Source organism: Balearica regulorum, chromosome 13 (genome assembly GCF_011004875.1).
Source record: "Balearica regulorum gibbericeps isolate bBalReg1 chromosome 13, bBalReg1.pri, whole genome shotgun sequence".
NCBI lineage: Eukaryota > Metazoa > Chordata > Aves > Gruiformes > Gruidae > Balearica > Balearica regulorum.
This window is the reverse complement of record NC_046196.1, coordinates 10,667,097-10,688,913: the sequence shown is the minus strand read 5'-3', so window position 1 is coordinate 10,688,913 and position 21,817 is coordinate 10,667,097. Positions and strand designations below refer to the sequence as shown.

At 37.4% G+C, this 21,817-nt stretch overlaps 2 protein-coding genes across 3 annotated transcripts in view; one reads left to right on the top strand and one right to left on the bottom strand.

Annotated features, from left to right (window-relative positions):
• The window catches only part of RRAD (RRAD, Ras related glycolysis inhibitor and calcium channel regulator), an 89,979-nt gene that overhangs the window by 8,439 nt on the left and 59,723 nt on the right, over nt 1-21,817 (top strand). The gene's annotated exons all lie outside the window — the stretch shown is intronic.
• UBA2 (ubiquitin like modifier activating enzyme 2) lies at nt 2,779-21,001 on the bottom strand. Of its 2 annotated transcripts, none has more exons than XM_075765289.1 (17): nt 20,744-21,001; nt 16,821-16,904; nt 16,500-16,570; nt 15,293-15,357; nt 14,711-14,811; nt 14,433-14,554; nt 13,707-13,774; nt 11,241-11,362; nt 10,298-10,397; nt 9,614-9,774; nt 8,417-8,510; nt 8,206-8,318; nt 7,580-7,735; nt 6,976-7,072; nt 6,256-6,361; nt 5,286-5,422; nt 2,779-3,863 (listed from the first exon to the last, which is right to left on the bottom strand). In XM_075765289.1, exons 1-17 carry the CDS (start codon nt 20,885-20,887, stop codon nt 3,682-3,684), a joined length of 1,923 nt encoding a protein of 640 aa, XP_075621404.1. In that variant the 5' UTR covers nt 20,888-21,001; the 3' UTR covers nt 2,779-3,681. The 2 variants fall into 2 exon arrangements, with proteins under 2 accessions (XP_075621404.1, XP_075621405.1); XM_075765290.1 differs by lacking the exon at nt 20,744-21,001 and adding an exon at nt 20,222-20,614.

Genomic DNA, 21,817 nt, shown 5'->3' with positions numbered 1-21,817 from the left:
ACACTAGCCTATTTTATCTCCTGGGATCTAATAAATGATTAGCAAGAGGTCTTTGTTGTAAAGGTCAGAACTTGAAATGGCACATCAATCTCCTTGCCAGCTGTCAGAGTCAACAGGCCAGTAAAGCATGCATCTCTCTGTGGTTCAACAATGACTTGGTTTCATAAAGTAAAATTAAAATGTCACACAGAACTATTACAAACATCAAGTGGTTATCTATAGGTTAAAGCTGTTCAGTAGGAAATGGGCTGGTACAAGGCTAGCTGGCTGCATGGCACCAAAAGTTCTCCTGAGTGGTTATTAGCTGCCCCTTAAGGGTGAGTCTCTAGATGCTCTGAGAATCAGACAGGTTGTGTTTCTGCCTTATTTTTTTTTTCAATAAGATTGTGGGAAAGTCATTATAATATTTCTTCCCTGTTAAGTCAGAGCAGTTTAATGAATCTCTAGTTATGCAGAAAACTAATAGCATACAAAGACAGATACTAGTTACGCTCTCAACTGCATTCAACTGCGCTAAAATATTCCACTATTTTTCTTGCCTTTCTCATACATAGCACTCAAATTCACTGAGTAAATAAAAAATACAAGCATCAAGAATGAAAAGCAGCCAGAAAAGCTTATCTGTTACAGAAATGTGCATCAGTATTACCAAACTACTAGGGAAGTTGTGTGAGAGAAAGGGCAATTTGTATCACTGCAAACAGCAATTTGTAGACTGATTTCATGAGCCTGGCTCAAAAATTGTTAGTGAAGACACAGCCTACACCAGGGTTACCAAGCTAAAGCACTAGGAAGAATTTCTCCTCCATTTTAACATTTAAATCTTGTATCTTCCAACTACACTTCCCTCCATATTGGTATTACTGCTATTAAGAGCTGAACAAATTGTCAGTTGAAAAGTGGCTTTTTTTTTTTTTTTTTAATTACTTGAAAGCTTAATAAATGCTTTGATTTATAATTTGCTTTCAAGGGCAAGAGAAAGCTTAAGTTGGAAAATTCTACATTAATACTGTGTTGGTGACTAGTAGCCAAGTAAGGAGATTCATACTCCATCAGTTCTGAAAAGCAGTTTTTCATTTAGCACAAAAGCAGTTTGCATTTTTAGTGGTTCATTTGGTATTGCCAACCTTAACAAGAACTGAACAGCTGACGCTGTATGAACAGCCTGTTGTATGTTCTATAGAACCCTGTGTAAATATATTAAAAATCATTCACTTTATTTTACAGGAAGGATCTAGGACCATTTTTTGCCATCTAACTACTTACTACCCAGACAAAAGCAGCACAATTACATCTCCTAAATACATCAAGATGTAATTGCTTATGTAGTTAAATTCTAGATTACCTTTCACACTGCAAACTAAATGATGATGCATTGTTAAAATTACCTAATGCTTCTCTAAAACTTAACCTCATCAGTGTCCTGCAGCAGTTAAACCCCCTCCCCCCCACCCAAGATACAATGCCCAATTAATTCTGAACATTTTTGCAATCTGGCCTTATTGACAGAGTTGTCTACTGCCCTGAGAAACTATTATGAGTATCTTCTCAGACAGCAGCCTCCCAAATACTTTAAAAAAACCCCACTGGAGTACTGTCATCATATGCTGTTAACACTAATAACTTAAGTAGAAGCCAGTGAGACTCTTTCTCTTTGACCCCAAATCTGTTGGTATTACATGTTATTTCAATGCAGTTCCTATACTACTCAACTTCCAAGTCATGAATACTCTCAACTTCAGTAAAACTGATGCAATAAAGTTATCAGAATTATAACCTCTATTGTTAAAATAATCGGAGTTAGAAAGCTAAATTCCTGTATACCAACCACAGGAAAATTCTCAGGTAGTGAGACAGGATCACACTACCTTAAATGAGAAGCACATCTTACTACACAGATAAGCTATTTGAAAACTATTGATTTTTTTTTAAGTAAAGCTTAAAAAAGAAAATCTGGGCCTTAATTTTTGGAAGATGTAATCATATGTATTAAATTCTAGTGCTTCAACTGTTTATGGCAAGAAATATAAAAGCTTCCCATGGTAGCACTGAAAATCCTTTCAGTAACACCTCTTATTTACATCTTTACCTTTCAGTCTTCACTCAGGCTGGCCAAGAAGGAACTGACTCAAAAGGATTTAATTTCACAGTGGAATATTATGCCTCCAATCAAGCCATTGCATATGACTATTACTACCTAAAAGAAGAGATAAAACATTAATTGCATAGTAGAATCATAGTTTTGCACTGCATTGGCAATTTATCAATTATGACAAGCTAGCCTTTGTACTAGACAGAACCAGATGGAGGAACCAAAACCTAAAAAGGTGCTGGTTTTCGGTTTTTTTTACATTCTCCTTCTATACACTTAACAACTTGTTTAAAATTCAGTCAGTTTGCAAACTATAACAGAATAAATCTCATCTGCTCAATTTCTCTGCTCTGTAAGGCTAACTACATACTTAGCTATGAATAGAAGCAGTTTTGGTTTGCTAACACAAAGCTGGAAAGTAATTTCAGTACAGTGACAGAAACGGCTGATTAGTGTGTTGTAAGAATCAGTGCTGATAGTTTTGAGAGCTACCAGAAGAGTTAAATGAATGCAGTAGGCTTTAAAATACTGATTCTAAACATTGCACTTTTGTCCTATGCACAAAGTGTAATGTATAAAAGACCAGTGCGGTGTTCTTCTTTCTGAAGGCATGAGGTGGCAAGAGCGTGTGTGGTGGTGCAAATGATCCAGTCGAAGAGGCCAATAATTGATTGTCCAAGAAAAAAAACATTCACAAAAGTTTTATTAAAAAAATTCCCCTTTCACCTCAAACAAGTGAAGCTTAAGTTCTGTACTACTAGGTTATGTTTAGAAAAATGAAAATAATACAGTAATTTTTGAAGGCTATACATTGTAAAATCCCATAAGTCAGCATAAACTTGGACTGTGCAAGCAAATATAGCAAGTATTTCAGATGTCATTTATTTGGTCCATCAGATGTACAGTATAGTAGTAGTATCTGAGTTTACAAAACATCAAATATAAATAACCTGAAACTGTAACAATACACAAAAATTTGCTTCTTACATTGACATACCAGGCAGTACGAGCTGAAAAACTTGAGTAAATTAACAGTTTTACAGTAATGTACATAGTGCCAGTTGAAGTTTAAGAACACTGTTAAAACATGGCACTAATTTGCTTTATTAAATTTTCTTTACTCGTTCAGGGTGTGAAAAATGTTTAGGACTAGACTAAAAATATTTTTCTTCAAGCAAAAAATAAAAATGTAGTTACTTAAAATCTGGGCATCAGATGATGACCCTTTACTAAACAAGAGTAGGTTTTTTTTGTCTTATTGAATTATACCTAAAAGGTATTTACACAAAAATAACATGCTTTTTTCATGACTGTTTAAGCAAATACTTATCTGTAAGTATGTATAAACTATGTTTCTACTACATTTAATATATGGAATTAATAAGGAAAAACTTCTGAAAGAGTCTATTGATGCGAGAGCTTTACCATCAAGAGAAACAGACACAAATTATTTAAGCCAGTGGTTTGGTATTCATTTGGAACAAAGGCCTTAAAATTAGTCTAGTTCTGGACATTTTTCACATCCCAACATAATATGCTGTAACTGTGTCACATTATCTGAATCATTTTGTCAAGGGGCATTTGCACATTCAGTCTAATGCTATAATTTCATCTTGCTCTTCTGTCTGCTCAGTACGCACTCTCTTTGTGCTGACGCACTCTTTATCTTCTAGTTTTCTCTTGCGGCTTTTGTTTTCCATATCATCATCAACGTTGCTTGAAGTACCTTCATCGTCAGAATCAACAATCAATAGATCATCTTGATCTGGAGCTGCAAAATATATGGTTTTAATTCAAATGGATACTGTAAAGGTAGTCTACTCTCAAACCAGATTTCATACATGAGAATGTTTCTAATACAAGAAATACATCTTGGAGCATTCTTTATCCACATTCTTTGTCATTCAGCTGCAAAGAGTATTTTAAATTTCTCTGAAATAGGTATAAAATAAGCTTTTCACATGGTTATTCCCTCTTCATTAAAATGTATGAAAAATATTGCAATAACCCAAAAATACGAGAAACACATTAGTTAGCATTTTTGCCTGTACAAAATAGAAGAATTGTATGCTATCTGCAGCAGTCCTTGAGAAAAGAACTTTTACGGACACTGAGCTGTAGTCCAGCCTCTCCTTTCACTACAACTCCCACTAAAAGCCATGCTCCTTGAGAGAGAACATGCAACGAGAGGGAGGAGTAGAAGGGTGAGCAGACTTAAAAAGCTAAAGGATAACAACAGATAGTATAAAGAAGGGAAAATAGAACCAAACGTGAACTTTCAAGACATCTAGTTGATTTTTTTGAAGTACAAAATTCACTATACAACCTAATTTTATGCTAGGCTTTTTTATATAATTTGAAATAAATTGTAGCAATACCCTTAACATTTAATCTCCCCTGAAACAAGAGGCAAGTGGACGTGACTACATACTTGCACACATATCTTAAGTTGGACCATCTGACAGGCAAAGAAACATGATCCAAAAGTGTAAGACAGATCTAACTTACATCTGTCACAACAAGTATTCAGATTCGTACCCTACCCCTATAAAACAGTATGATGTTTCCAGTGCATTAGCTTTCAGTGCTTAAGCATCCCATATTTATTTAAGTTAAACTATTTGGAGTATGGTGAAAGAAACACTCTACATTAGGAAGGTGCTGGTACTTCCTCCTGGATAGCAAATACTATTTTCTTGCCATGCTTTGCTTGACAGTTGAAAAATAATTATTTGGTAAGCAGATAATAAAGACATCTTCTTAAATTAACAACATGAAACATGGTCAAAGACATCCACAAAGTAAATTTTAATCTGTGGGGAGAAAGTGACAAATTCGGTCCTTTTTTGTCAAGCAATTACATCACCCCATCAGACAGAATGGGTCTAACTTTATTTAAATTAGTGCAAATGAGGCACTTAGGCTGACACCCCACCAAGCCCTTGCAAGTTAAATAATATAATTTCAAGGTGTATTTACTATAAGCCTTTATAACAATCTTAAATGTGCATTTTGTAACAACTGTAAATGTGCATTTTTCTATTTAATATTATATTTATACACAGAGGCAACTTAAATGCTTTTTATTTCATGTTGGCAAAGTTAAGTCATAAAACTGAAGACAACTATTTTAATTGGACTGCACTATTTAAAGACTATTTTGTTTTATTTAATATTGATTACTGTTATTTACCTGTTGATGTTGAGGGTTGCGCTCCATCATCACTACCATTGGTAATGTTCTTGGATGCTGGTTCTGATGGTTTAGGACCAACTTTTTCAGGGGTATCACCAACAACTTCAAATTCTACATCTTTTTCTAGGTCTTCACTGCAGAAAAATACATATAACTTTTAAACAATCAGGTGAAAATAAAAAAACTGTCTTTTTTCACAAGGAAAGTATGCCATTCAGGTAATTAGAGCACCCTGCAACTATGACAAAATTAGAAGAATATATTAAAAAAGAAAAAACGTTCAGCCCTCCCTCCTTTGTAATTTATGCTTTGTCTATTCATAAACACTGTTCCATGCAGTGCCATGACTTAAAATACTTCAGAATGAGAAAAATCATTACCTGAGCTTACCTTTCTTCCTCAACATCACATTCCTATTCTCACTGAAAGTGCAGTATGTTAATTTACTGTATACAATATATGTATTATTTATCCAGGGTTAAATACAAACACCAATTATTTCAAAGTGACTTGTATTTGCATTGCTCTATCTGAACACAGGTAGTCAAAGCAGAGGATGTACTACCCCAGCAGGCTGGGGGTTTTTCTTGTTTTTTTAAATTTTGCGGGGTTGTTTTTTTTTTAAAAAACGGTAGTTTCCTCACCTCTTGGCTGCCCCAAAAGTAAATTTGGTTTTGCACTGTATTTTTATGTTGTGTAATGACAAATTATTCAAATAAACTTTTTCCAATTACTGTTGAAAAAAACCCACAACACAACCCCATTGAAAAGCAATCACAAACCAAACAACAACCCCCCCTAAACTCTATGAATTAATTAAAAAAATAACAGTTCCTCTTTTAGCTCTATATTTTCTTTCTGCAGTTTAATCTTTGAGCTTTATTCATGAATTTAAAATTCTAAGTCGGAAATTCCCAGTGGAACTGTTCTACGTATATACACAAAAATAGTTATTCAGAATCCTTACCTATGAAGCACATTGATAAGCAGTGTATAGTCCTGGAGGAAATCATCCGCTTGTAGTCGAGTGCCATTTCGAATTCCAAAGTCTGATAATTTCCTGTGGTTATTTGCTACAAAAATAGTGACAAACTGCAGTGTTTACAGCTATTTATGTAAAGATCCTTTACATCTGAGTAAGTATGATGAAATAAGTACTCCAGAAGTTTTACGTAGAAACATAACATTTATTAGCTACATTTAAAGTAAAAGTTGGCATTTAAGGCCATCAGGAGTTAAAACTACATATGTTTGACTACTTTACTCTTCATGAGTCCTGTTCAAGCACTTCATTATTACATTTAGGAACATTCTGGAGATAATATTTGTATTACAACAGTGCCTACAAGCATCATAAAAAGACCACGATCTAAGAACAAGAAAATGAATGGGACTTGCAAAAGAGGAAAGTAACTGGTACACTTTTATAGCTGAATACCTATCCTTGAAAGGAATCCTGACACTCCAGGTGAAAAGTACTTTATATAGGAAAGCTGAACTGGACATGCAGGCTTGTAGACAATACCACTAGCTATTCTCAAGCTACTTAAATACTTGCAAAGCCAGTTCTCTTCAAATATTAGTCTACAGGATGAACACTAGAGTATTTACTATACTTCCACACCGTGTAGCTTGGTTTCTTCCTAGTTTTTATCTACTCTTATCTAAAAAGCTTCAGTATGCATACCTTCTGTTTCTCCTTCTTCTGAAGAGATAAGAATAGTTCCTTTTCCATCATCTATTTGTACATCTGGTGCTACCATAGCAAATTTTTCTTTCACTATCTGAAAAGATGAATATGATTATTTAATCAATATCTGACTTAAAAACAGTTATAAAAGCAAGACCCTTGAATTATGTTCATTTTCTTATCCTGGCTTATTTTCAGGCATCTGCTGAAAGCCTATACTTTTTTTTCTTTTTACTTTCATGAACAAAATAATTATATTTTTGCTGTCTGAAACCTACAGGTTCAGATACGCTCACAAATTTTTAAGAATACTTCATAAAATTACAGAATTAGAAATCAGTTGTGACTACGCAACTGTAATGTGGCTACTGAACTATTCAACTGAAATACAAATTTAGTTACAAAATAAAAACATTCTTTCACAAGATATACAAGCACACATGAGCAAGAAGCATACTGGTTAATCTAGGTCTTCTTGTAGCTGAGAGAAATGTAAACTGTACAGCAAGTATAAACAGCTGATGTTAAGGCAAAAACCTAACTTTAATAATTTACAGTATTAGAACCAAAATGAAAGCTGTAGCTAATATTCAAGATTTACCTTATCCTGGAGTGTTAACACAGTAACTTTGTGTACATTAAGTTTCACAGTCACTTCTGGCTTACTTGCACATACGTAACAGTTAGGATTTGGTGGATCCAAAGCACAAGGGACCAATAGCTTCTTTCTGGGATTTGGCTGCTTGTTCAGAAAAATCTTGAGGAGAGACAAGAATAAAACAAGTTATTCTGTAAGTAACAGCACTCATAAAACCTGTTTTCCTACAGATTTATTCTCTTAGTCTCACAGGTCGTCCTGTTCCCTAATCCTCTTTGACATGCCTGCTGAACAGGAGAAAGCGCGTATTACAGCCAGTCCACAATGACACCTGTGCTGACTGACCAGCTATTGACAAACAGATCTGTAACATGAAACAACCACGTTTCAAGTGATGTCAGTCTGGTTCTCCCTCCTATCCAGCAGCCAATTTTCATTAAATCAGAAGAATTTAATGATCCTTGAGACTTCCATTTCTCTTTTTGTTGTGGCTGAAAATTCCCAGCGCATTCAGAATCTACTGAAGCAACAAGTGAGAGACAGTAAAACCACACAATAGTCAAAGCAGGTTAAACGTGACTTTTAAACAAATAATAAAAAGAAAGTAAAAGTATCTTATTCCCACTTACCGTTCTACACTGATCTATTTTTCCTGATAAAATCTTCAAACCCTCCAGCACTATCAGACCAGCTATTACCGCATTAGTAGTAGCTATAGCTGGGATAATATTTCCTGCCATTGCTGCAAAATAAGCAAGAGTATGCAGATTTTTAAAAGTAAATGAAAATGAGAAGCTTAGATTATTTTAAAAATAAAACAATGTTATGTTTTATCCTTACACTTGATATCAAATCTGCTCTTCATATTCATACTGAAAACGTGCATCCTGAGGTTCGCAGCAGAAGTGACAAAATCCATTGCAGAAGGGTCATCCTGACAAGAAGTTAATACAAGAAGTATTTAAAAATCAGATTATTCACTGGAAAAAGTTTGCAACACAGGGTTCCGAAAACCTTAAAAAAAGACAGTTTTAAAAAAAAGTCTGTACAATATTGCATTTCAAAGTCAATACACTTCCTCTTTCAGATAGTATGTTTGGACAGAGCAGTAATATTTTAAATAGACAAGTTTAGAAATTGTACTTAGTTTTTTCATTATTACTTTTACCCTGAGGGTGACAGAGCACTGGAACAGGCTGCCCAGAGAGGTTGTAGAGCCTCTTTCTCTGGAGATATTCAAAACCCGCCTGGATGCAATCCTGTGCAACCTGCTCTAGGTGATCCTGCTTTAGCCGGGGGTTGGACTAGATGATCTTCAGAGGTACCTTCCCAGCCCTACCAGTCTGTGATTTTAGTAGTGATTTAGCATATTAATATTAATAAAATATGTCCAAAATAATGTCTAAATCCTAAATCTTACAATGTTTTATGCTCAGTTTCAAAAACTGGTGTTTCAGAAAGAAGTATTTTTACTATCTCTTGTAATACTATTTTACTATTTTGTCCCACCTATATTTACAAACCACTTTTTTTTCTTATGCCAAATGACAACTGACTGCAGAAAGACGACACTGTCTCTGGTGCTAAAAGAGAAAATTCTTTTCTTGTTTTTCTTCAGCAACACTCATATCAGATACCTATCATCACAGCTAATTATTATGTACAAGTCAGTAGAACTCTAGCTACAAACCACTGTATAACAGCATGTTTTAGAGAAAGCTAAAAAGGAAAAAATGAAATTGCATTAATAAAATATTTTAAAAAATCAAAATATGACACAATACTTCTGAATTTGTGCTTTTTTAAAGCTGGTGAATTAAGTTATTTTACATCACAATAGTTAATCCTTACACTCAGTGAGTTACAAAATATAGTGTTTAAAGTATATATTTTTTTACATATGGAAAGTGCTTTCAGTGAGGTGCCAGACATTTTTGTTGAAGTAGTATTATTTTGGAATGAAACTGAATGAGTTCAATTAATATTTGTACTAGGCACGTAGAGTACAACTGGTTCTTATGTATTTGGCAAACTAACCTTATCCCATATAAGCTCTGCTCCATCACCCTTCTCAGCCAAGTGAAGTCTCAGGGTTTCAACGCTCTTTGAAAATAAGTGTGCATAGCTCTTGACATCAAGAACCTGCTGATCCTTCAAGACCGCAGAGGATTCATTTTGTTGTTCGGATATGTTTTTCTCTTTGGGGAAAAAAAAATATTAAAAAATCAAGAATACTTATAAATTGCACAGAAGCTCTCTCGAAGAGCTAAGAATTCTCCAATTTCAGGAAATTAGATATTTTCTAAATTGAAGAACATTTTACAACAAATCTGCGCTTAAAACTGCAACTATAGCTATACTTACATCAATCACCTAGACATGCATAAATTACAGCAAATGTAAATTTTCAGCAAAACTCAGTTTTCAGAGATAAATACATCAGTGCTTATGATAAAGTCTACTAGAATAAGCTGACATGTAACTTTTTGAAATGTGAATTTTCTACAGCCAATACTGAATATCTAAAATAACAATTGCAAAACTGTTTTAGAAAAACATTTTCTATATAGAGAAACATTTTAAATCTTCAGGAATTGCAAAGAATTAATTTGTTCATTATCAGTACTCAACTGTGGCAGTGAGAAATGTACATATCACACAGATGCATTAACAAACAGCAGGTATGACTTACAAATATACAGTGGGAGGAGGGACAATTACCTTGATTTTGTACCTCGGCCCAGTCCAGTGGCACTGGAGGCTTTCTTTTCCTCCACAGCTTATCCATTGTCAGCAGATATCTAATGTCATCTTTGAAAAGCTAGGAAACATTAAACAAACAAACAAACAAAAATACATTAAAATGAAAGGGGGGGGGGAAGACATACTTTATTTTTACATCTGCTATGAAATTGAAAAATCAGCATTAGATTTATGAGGTTTTGCTTTTCTCCTTGGAAATATTTTTAACCACAAATAATAATCAAACTCCACAGGAAAAAAACAAACAGACGTGAAAAACTTCTTGTTCCCCATTCTCTAACACTTATTGCATACAACAGACACGGCTCTGATTAATTTGAGGGGGGAGTAAAGTAAAAATCAAGAAACGATAGTCCAAACAGTGGGTTCATGTGCCTACTGAAGCCATCACTAGAGCTCTCTGTATATTCTCCCTGAAATATTCTTACCTACATGCCAATGAATTTCCAGTTATTACTCCTATCAGCATTATATTCTATACTTATTTCCTCTATTTATCCACTTTTACTAACTATTTATAAGGAAAACTCCTAAACCAATTTGTATTTTCTTCTGCTAGAGCCTGATTATACACAGATGACGACTGATAGCTTTTAGGATTATGCCCAGGGAAATCCCTATGGAATTTAAGTTTACCTTTTTAATATGAAAGTAATTCAAATGAAGGGGTTTTGTCTGTAGAATATGGACAAGCCCCTGAAGCCATCTGTACAAACACAGATGGAATGCCATAAAACAAGCAAGTGTTGTAAAAGACCAACACTACAGCAAACCTGGTGGAAGTCATAACATAATTGCATAATTGATGGCTAGCATTAAGCATCCAAACTGGGTTTTGACTTAACTTTAAAGCACCTCATATATTTCACATAAAGACATGTATTGGGGGTAAAGAAGATACCTTAGTAAAAAGTTTAACTGGATCGTATCCAGTTGATTTAGCCCACTCCTTAGTTGAAACACGTTTAATCTCACCATCTTCATTGGATGCTCGTGCTCTGGCTTCTGCTTCTGCTGGCTCCCCTATTAATAAAGTGTTAGCCAATATTTTAATTAAAAAAAAAAAAAAAGAAAAAGGAAAATCACATCCAAATATTTCCCCTAGAGTCAATAACCAAAATTATGCAGGGATCATTAAATGGCTTTACTGCGTCCAGCAAAAGCTGAACAATGCAACTACTCCTGTTTGCTTCTGCAACTCACTAATTTAACTTTATGTCCCCCAATTCCTGTATTGGCAGAAACAGTGAAAATTGTTTCCTATTAATTTTTCACTACATAATGTTGTGATTTCATAAATCTCTAACCTTTTAGTAGTCTCTCTTCCTGGCTGAAGAGTCTTAGTTTGGTTAGAACTTCAACACAAAAAAACCCACAAAAACAAACACACCCACCCCAGCTTCCAACCTCTGGTTATTCCTATACAAAAAAAAAAAAATTCTATGCATACAGATGCCATTAATTTTGTGTTACTTTCCCAGTCCATTCCAGCAATCGCTATCGTGATTCCTAATAAGCAGCAGGTTGATGTTTTCATAGAACTATCTATTAACATCTTGAGTGAATGAGAAAAATCAACTCAGAGACCATCATTTTATATGTAAATTTGTGAATGTTTCCCCCCTTTCACCAATGCATCATTTCATATTTATCTGCACCAAATCTACTTAATGTCTCATTGCCCAGTCATTCTGAATTGTGAAGCTTTTTACTACTTTTTGCAGTTAGTCCTCATTTTTATTATTCTGAGTGACTTTGCTTAATCATGTATGCTGAACAGCACTGGTCCCATCCCCAATCTGAGACACTCCTCTAATCACCAGCTATCCCCATCATTTAAGTAGTTTATCCACTTCAGGATCTTCATCCTTTTTTCTCCCCATGGCTGCTCAGCTCCTTCAGGTTCCTCACAAAAAGTTTTTGAGTGCCCCCTGCAGATTCAAAACAGCGTAAACCAGAGATGCTTGTTCACAGGTTTGCCAATTCCTTCAAAGGACCTGCAGAGCCACGCAAGGCATGACTTCCCTTTACAAAGGTTGCACTGACCCTTCCCTGATACACCATGTATGTCCACTGATTCTAAACAGCATTGTCACCACAGACAGTGTGCTCACTACAGACATGAGGCTACAACTCAGGTCTTGCTATAATCATCCTGATATCTTTAAGTAAGTTGGCTTTGTACCTGCTACCTTCCAAGTACTCCAGCAGCCTTTGTTTTAAGTGAGTTTATACACCACTCTAAGACTCAGCTATTTCATGCTGCCCTTCCAGTAGGAACAATTTGTCGGAAGATCACTATCAGATGTTCAGAGAATCTGAAGAGTTGGAGGATCCTCTAAGCTCCCTCTCCCAAGTCCATTGATCTATCAAAGGATCCAAAAGATCCTTCACAGTAACTATGGTTACTGTCCTTACAGAAAAATACTGAATAGCTAAAAAAACCATAACTCAAAATGAGCATATTTCCTATGTAGATTAACACTGAAGTTTCAGGCTAGAAGAATTCAAACACAAACCCTGTATTTCCATGCAATCCCTCAGCTAGGAGTGGAAAATACAGAGTGACAACAAATATCACTTAGATCTCAATCCTCAGTTCAAAAGACAAGACTCCCAGCTGCAAGGAAGTGCCCCATCAAATCCAAATATATAGGGGAAAAAAGGCCACCCTGTGAAGATCAGTTATATTTGATTTGCATTTCAAACTCACTTTTCACTTCAAGTTTCTCTGCACATGGGGAAGACTATTTGCTGCAGAGGGAACAGGAGTCTCCAAACAGATACAAGCCTATTCATCTAAATCATAGATCTCACACCTGGATGTTTAACTGAACTCTGTGATTAGTGAGTGTATCAGTTGTGTTCCTCACAGCTGTTCTACTCATGCTATCTGAGAACAACCAGTGAATGCCAGTGGCCCATCTTACACTGTATTAAAAAGTTTTCACAACAGCTGAAGTAATCATTTTAGTAATGTTTTAGCTGCCCACAATGGCCACAGTTCTGACAGCTGAAACTATTAAACTGTTGTCATTCTGAAGAGGTTTTTTTTTTGCACATACCATGCAAAAACTTCTGGTATGCGCTATGCATCAAGTTAACTAAAAAGCACTGAAATTGTTTCAAATATCTAATAAGCAGCAGTATGAGGGAACTAAATTATGCATGGTGTACATGAAGGTCTGTAAGGGAAACTGCTGTTAACACACCCCAAACTCTTGTCCAAGAGTACAGTAAATGGAATTCTCTTAAAAGAAAGTGGAGCTGAACTCTTGAACCTTAAGAAACGTACAGAAACAAGTCATAATCTCTGAAATAGAACACTACAGTAACAGGGTAAGCTACCAGCTTGTATTACACTCACAGGCAGCTTCAGGATCAGCTCTGTCAGGAGAGACTTCTTGATCAGCATCTTCTTCTCCAAACAACTGGCTATATAATAATAAAGAACAACAAAACAACTCTAGAATTTCATTGCATCTGGTTAAAGACTGAAATATTTGCTAACAGATACATATCCACTTCAGAATATATATCAGAGTGCCACTTCATACTTTGCTTTTTAAATTGTTGGGATTCATCACACGAGGACTTCACACTGACAACACACAAAGTTCAATACAAAAATGAATTTAGCAAAACAGTTCTGTTTAACTCACTCAATAGTTCACCTAGCCTTATATTTATATTGCAGTATTGAATGCATTGCTTATAAGACTCCAACATCCCAGCAAACTTTACATCTATTAATACATGCATTAACCTGAAAAATGTGTTAACTTCAAACAAAGGTGAAGAATAAAGTAACCTCAACCTACACTGCTGGGCCAAAGTACTTTGCCAGATTTTCTGTGATACTAGAGCAAGACCTAAGTACTAATCAATCTTCCATCTTTATATTTAAAGAAAAAAAACTCCACCCCAAAACCCAGGCCAAAGAACTGGAGGTTTTTGCTATAATCCACATTCAATTAAAAAAAAAAATTAAAAAAAAAAAGTGTGTCCCCACTTAATTTCTCTGTCTGCAGGTTTAGACACCAGAAAAGTGAACCACAGTACCTATTTTCTTTTTTTTAAAAAAATCACTTACTTGAACAAATACTTAGCCCACACAATGCAATGGATAGGTTCTGATGGCGTATTTCGGATTGTGCAGCCGGGAAAAGTCTTCTGAGTTGGTTTAGGATGACATTCATAACATTCTGTCACTCCCTGGTGAAAAGTGAAATATTTACTTGTCAGACTGTGAAGGCTACTGATAGTACATGCTATTACCAGATGAACTGTAACTGTATCTCAAAACACCCAACTCCCTGATGTCTAAAATAGCTAATGATTTAAAGCCACAAGAATAATACACGACCTAACCTTTTTAATAACTGTTACTTGTCCAAGGTAGCCTGCAGTTCCACTCTCTATAAGAGGAACATCAGCAGCAAGACACATCCTGTTCACATGGTTACGGGCAGCTGCAAATCAAGAGGTTTTAAAGAAAAAAATGAATAATTAGGGAAAAAAGTTTTACTTCTCCAAATTCAAACTAGCCTCCTATGCAAACATTTATCCTTAATCTGCCTTATTTCATTATAGAGCACTGTGCCTTTTTCACAAAGTCCATTTTCCAATTAACACAAAATATATCAACACTATTAAACATAGCAAACTCAACTGAATAAAGTTACACGTGTACACACAATATTCATCAGTTCCCATAAAGCAGCAACACAGCAGCTAACATTTACTTTCAAAACACCTACAAAAGCACTAACTACCCTTTCAAGTTACTAGTGAAGCGCACAAGCATTAGTCAAACTACAGATGGGTTAACAGGATACTTGTTATTTAACTGAAATTGCAGAAGTACTAAAAGTAGAACACATTAAAGTTCTGTTTCTATGAACAAGCAACAGTATTTTCATCTCCAATATAAAATCATAGTGAAAACTTCACCTCGGTTATCCAGAGCATTCATAACCAACGTAAACTGGCGGAAGAACTCTACATTATAGTCAGGGCTACAGAAAAGAAAAACAATACTCAAAATGGCATATCACAGTTGTTGGTTATTATGCCACAACAGAAATTATACACATGCAAAGGGTGGACTGGTGTTTGTGTGATAAATTACACATATTATAAATTTACTGCTAGCCTTTAACTGCCCCATTTGTCTTCTGCCCATTTTAAAGCGAGGCGAAAGCATGAATTTTATGCTGCTAGAAGGAAGCTATTGCAATTAGTACTAATTTGACCAATGAAACAGGCAGACAACGGAAAAAGTGATTATACTGCTCTGACCTAATGAGTAAATTGGCTGAGCTGTGGTAACTGACCTTAAAAACCATCAGCTGAGGCTAAAACGTGCACACTGTAATTACCATAGCTCATCAGACTGTTGAGAATTCATTATACTGTGATAGCTCAATTGGTTTTGATTGTGTCTCCATACCCTTAGGAGCCAAGACATGAGATTTTAAAATCGTGACACTTTAGTATCTTTACATCGCATTTTCCTGATTTAAAGGTGGTGGCAAAGAAGAAAGAGTAAAGAGGAAACAGGATTAACAGTTTTACACTTTCAGGAGTAGGGTGCAATGAGTCAGTGTTTCAGTGGCTAACAGCAACATCAGAGTTCAAACCTTAATATTAGAGAATATCAATTTTTTAAGAAACTGGAAAAATATAAATTAAAACATGGCAAACAACTAATGAAAATCTACATAATCTTTTACTCATTGGTTATGGATCATAAAGACTATGTTTTAACAGTTTGGGGCATATATAAATGATACTCAGTTATCTACACATACACAAAGGACTTCATTTTTTTAATCATGGACTCAACATTCACATTTATTTTAATCTAACTATTGCTCAAGACATCAGGGCATCCTTACAGTGTGGAAATTTATATAGTAAATATTGCTAATAAAATGAAAAACAGACACAAGCAAACGACTACAGCTTACTACCAGAGCTTAAGAAAACCCATGCAAAATCCACACTCCCACTCAGGTGTGTGGTAATCTCATATTTACAGTTATTTCTTCTTACTGCGCTAGATTTGTAAAATATCTTAAAGCACACCATTGTAGCATTTAAATAACACAGTACTTGCAAATCAAAACATGTAATTAGAGCTTAAAACCAAACATACTTCATGATGCTATCATGGTAAGCTATAATATTAGCTTCTGGATAAAACTGTAACACGCTTTCCTTGGCAACCTAGAAATAAAACAGAAACAAGCCACTTATTATTTCTTCCTTCCTTCTAAAGATAGACTCAATACTAGTTGAGTATTGAGTAAGTTGATTACCTTAACAGATTAAAATACTTCTATAATGAAATGTCGTGGATAGGCATGATCAACCAATCAACTCTTACCTCTTCACAACAGAAACAAAATTGTGGCATGTTTCTAACACTGTCCATAAAATAATACTGCGTAAGACTCGAGCTTTGGCTTTTTCTCACCTGTGATTTTGATCTTCCAACATGTTTCTTTTGAAACAAAAACTGCCTGTTGAGATTGCTGACATCAATAGTATCCAAATCAATCTATAAACACACAAGAGACAGCCATTTCACTTTTACAGAAATAACAGGAACAAAATCATTAACAGAGTTTGAAGCAAATGCGATTGGCCAAAATGCATAAACTTTACAGACCCCTTTTCAGACGTGCATATAGGTGTTACATCTGCACTACAGCAACTGTGGAGGCACAAGTGATCACCTAATCATCTTCTGGAATCCATACATTTTAAGTAACTATTAACAATGGAACCATATGTCAAAAATTAAGGGCTACATGACAACAAACTTTCTGAAGAAAGAGTCCCTACTAAAAATGCACATGAATTTTGAGATATGCATGCACAATAATTAGTAGAAAGTCAATAACTGATTGTCCTATTTACCACAGGATAAATATTTTAGTGAGAATTCATCAGGAGCACAGCGTACAACCTCAGAGGAGATACTGCAGAAATCAGTCCAGATAGGTCTAGTCAGACTCTACATGGGACTAGCCATGCTGAACGCTGGCTCTGTACCACGCTTCCCCAAAGCCCAAGAAAGGCTACTCAGCAAACTAATTAGTACTTCTACTGTATATTTGAATATGGCTTTGAGCAACTGAATCAGTAAACTGAGGGTATTGTCATCTAATTCATACACTGCAGGGCAAAAGCTTTTACTGTTTGTCACCAGGACTAACTGTTTAAATGCACATTAAAAAAATCATTAAGTCTACTTACACAAAAAAAAAATCCAATCACATAATCAAGATGCCTAAAAATATATACCACCGAACACCTGTGATGTACAACCTCAAAGGATGCCATGGCTGTAATTCCCCTAGCAGCCATGTTTCTATTTATTAATATATGCACATGAACATCATAATTTCAAATATCTTTACCCCCGCCTCAAGAATTAAGAAGGTTTGATTAGAACTTTGAGAAAATTTATTCCTACCTTTGTTGCCACTACTTTTAATTAAACAGTTTCTCTGATCAACCTCTCTTTTTAGAAGTCCTTTCCTGTCCTTAACATTTTTAACTAAGAGGGCAGGGAGGCAATTTTTCTGATCCTCAGAGATATTTCTCCCGAATTCCTGCAGATAATGCTGACATACTCAACATAGTAATGCTTTCAGCTATATGCAGAGAACTATCAGACTGACTGTGCAATGTGTTGTTTAAACATGATCTAAGTGTGTTCTCATACGCTTTTAATTTTATTAACCAAACCTGAATAACAAAAAAAGTATGCCACACACTTCTCACTGAAGATCTTTTGCATGCAAGACCCAAGCTCCAAGATTAAACTTCTTTTTTCTGAAGGGAGTATTTTTAATTGAAGGATTAAGTTTTAATATACTAAGAACTGTAATGGCTAAAGAGTTTTATTTAAACACTAAATAAAAGCATCTGTGGATATAGAGCAAACAGAAAATACACAATGTTTTAGAAATGTATTATAAAGCAGAGACTATTAATCTTTATTGCCCATAGTATCCTAGTAACTACCCATGGTCTTGTAACTTTTCATGAAAATGGTATTTGCCTGAAAACACATTTCTACCTCCTTTCCTTTCTCATAAGACATACTCTGAAAGCTTGCTTAGTCCAAAGCCAAAAAAAAGCCCGAGAACCTCAAGTGAAAATTATTAAGTGCATAATTCTGTTAAAACTTCCACTACCCAGAAAGCTTTTAGTATTTTAACTGGAAATGATAACAAGTGACATAACCTACAACTGAAAACAGTACCACCAAGACCAAAAGAAGCAAAGGAAGTTTTTCTCCAAAGAGAATACTTGAGACCATTAGACCTCAACAGAAGCTTCAAACCAGCTACGCATGATCAGAACTTAAGAGTTCTCTTGTTAAATGAACTTTTACACTGCTCCTATTTTTGCAAGTTAGAAGGAAAGGCCTCAGAACTTCCTAAGAATACATATTCATATTCTTAATTCAGACCTGGATTTTGAGTAATTTGATTTCGCTCCTCATTCATGAGGACAAAGGCACTGCCTTTCAACAAAGTATACTTAATGAAATCACATACCTGTGAGTTGTCTTGTATTCAAAACTACTAGATTTCTTTTTAGTATTAATATTTTGTTTTAAAAAATATTTCACAACTTATAGAAATAAAAAGCACTTTCAGGTGTTCAAGTTTGTTAGTATTTAATAACCAAGGAAAACTCTCAATGATATCACAAACATTGACAAAAGCAATTTATTCTCTTAATAGCAAGTTTCCTCTTTGTGTAATAATTCTCTTTTTGCTCACGCCTTGTCTTTTGCCCACCCACTCCGTATGTTATCAAAATGTTACTGTCTTGCATAAAACACTGCCAGTGATATTTTTAAATGAAGATGGCCATGATCCAACATGTACTTAAGTTAATGGAGTCCAACCAAGTTGGCCTTGAAAGACAATACCAAAAAAAAAAAAAAATCAAACTATAATAAGTGAAACAATAAGCATATCCCAATGAGATTTATGCCTAATGACTAACTGGAAAATCAGGAGATATTAAACTCTATTACAATGGACTGCAGGAATACACAAATGACATAGTAAGGTAGAAAAAGAGGGAAAAAACCCAGTGCAGAAAATGCAGGCTTCCACTCTTCTGCATATGTTTATTTCACCAGTAAAATGCTAAAATTGGATAGGCTCTCAGTGGCAGACTCAAATCAAAGGGACAATTTGGAATTACAATTAAGCACATCCCACAGATTTTAAAAAGTATTTCAGTAGAAAGGCCTGAGTTGTATGAATAAAAAGGCAAACCAGTAGTTGTACTCTTCTACAAGCTGATATTGTTTTAGATAAAAGCCATTTCTAATACACTTTGCTCAACAAGTCTGACCGTAAAAACAAACTTCTTTTTTGTCATACAAAACTCTCAGGTGTGACTCCAGGCCAGGCACACACAGGTAAAAATGTATTCAAGGAAACAGACCTGTGCTCTAGCTGGATTTGTACTCCTGTGACTTCTTAAAACCATGTATTTTTCATAACTACAAAAAGCAATTAATAAAGCTCTGGAAACTTGGTAATCAGCGGTTTGCTAACAGTATTTCTCTCTATACCCTCTCAATTCTGCCCTTCCTATAGACAACCAGAGATTAGTATCAGGAAGCAAAAGTGAAAGCAACAGCCCGCGGGAAGCTATCGCGACCGGACTTCTAAGACTGACAGTTTTACAACTCGGTATCTAAAAATACAGTTCATCTTCCACGTATTTTGTTTTTCGCTGCAACTCGTCACCGGACCATTATCCACAGTATTAGCAAAGGCGGCATTAAGCAAAACTAAGACTTTAACAAGCAATCGCTGGGCAGCAAACATGGCACACCGCTGTTTCCCAGGAGATTTCATCTACGGACTCCCAGAGAGGCGCAGCCGCTCTTCCGCCGAGCGACGGCTGGACCCGCCGCTGTCCCGGGAAGGCGGCCCGACCTCCGGGAGAAGACCGCCCTCTCCGCCTTCCCGGCGCTCGCTCCGGCGGGGAGCCCGGGCACAGCGGCACCGCCGCGCGGGGCGGCCCGCGGGAGGAAGCCCCGTCTGAGGCGGCGGCGCGGATGGCCCCCGCAGGCCGCAGCCCCTTTGTGGCGGAGCCCGTCCCCCGGCAGCAGGGGCGGCGCGGCAGCCTCGCCCGGCAGCTTTGGCGGGCCGGGAGCAGTTTGAAAACACGCAGACAATGCGGCTGGCGGGAGGGGCCGCGCCGCCACAGCGCCCCCGCACCCCCGCCGCCCCTCAGGCCCCCGCCCCAGTCCCTAACACCACCACCCCCTCCCGCCCCAGCCTCGGCTGCGCCGCCGCCCGCCGGCCCCTCATCCGCCCCGGCCCCCGCCCCGGCCGCGGCCCCGGCCCGCACCACGTCGATGTTGCTGAAGCCGGTGAGCACCAGGTCCTTGAGGAGCTCGCAGCCGATGCCGCCGGCTCCCACCACCAAGAGCCGCGCCTGAGCCACGGCCTCCGCCAGCTCGCTGCGCAAGGGGCCCGACACCGGCACGGACATGACGGCGGGCGAACAACGGCGGCGGGCAGAGGGAGCGACTCCGCGCGGCTCTCCTCAGCCGGGCCGCACTCCGGACAGCGAGCCCGGACGAGACCAGAGCGGCGGCCGCCCGCCTCGCCCGCAGCGCCCCCTGCCGCCGGGGAGGGCCTCGGCCCTCTCCCGCGCACCGCCCAGGGAGGCTGCAGCGGGGCCGGAGCTCGGGCGGGACGGGGAGCAGTGAGCCACAGGTTCGAGCCCCGCTCCCGCCGCCGCCGCGGCTGGGGGATGCCTACGGCCCGGCACCGCGGGGCGGGGGGGGCGTGTGGCGGCACTGCCTCCCGTCTGCTGCGGCCGTCGGTGCGGCCAGGGCCTGGCCCACAACCTGCGCACTCTGGGCTCCCTGCCACAGCTGGGGAAAAGAGCAGGGCAAGCACCCCTGGGGAGCACTGGCAGTATTCAAGGCGTAACATAAGATTTTTTTATGTATGTTAGCCTAAGTTAACTGACTCACTTCTACTAAGCCCCAATTCTTCCTTAAAAAAAGTAGTTTTGCAAACACGTTCCACCATTTTAGCTTCCCCTCCCTTTTTTTCTTTTTTAAACCCACACTTTTAGCGCGTTAATTTATGCTGCAGCACTAAACCTGTACAAAAAGCTTTAAGGACACTTACTTAAATTACTCCTCCATTAAGTCAATTAAAATACTGCAATTTAGCCTAAACCAACAGGGAACTCCGCAGAAGAATCTAAACTAAAGCAGCACAATTAGCCTGCGAGCACTAGACTGTGGTGGCAAGGCAGGTGCCGTACCTACCCCGTCATTCTGTACCTGTGAGAACAAAAGCGCTAGCAAAAACCTTCACCTTTTCCCCATCCAAAGCAACGTGACCTTCAGAGGTCATTTAACCATACAGATGTGACTTATCCTTCATCAGAAAAACACATAGAAAA

Bases quoted from the DNA above. Each gene is read 5' to 3' on its own strand.
- UBA2 (XM_075765289.1), bottom strand. From the start codon at position 20,887: ATGTCCGTGCCGGTGTCGGGCCCCTTGCGCAGCGAGCTGGCGGAGGCC. The intron at 11,363-13,706 runs GTGAGTGTAATA...CTTTATTAATAG, and splicing joins AGCTGATCCTGAAGCTGCCT to GGGAGCCAGCAGAAGCAGAA. The intron at 8,511-9,613 runs GTTAGTTTGCCA...ACTTCTTGTCAG, and splicing joins CAGAGCTTATATGGGATAAG to GATGACCCTTCTGCAATGGA.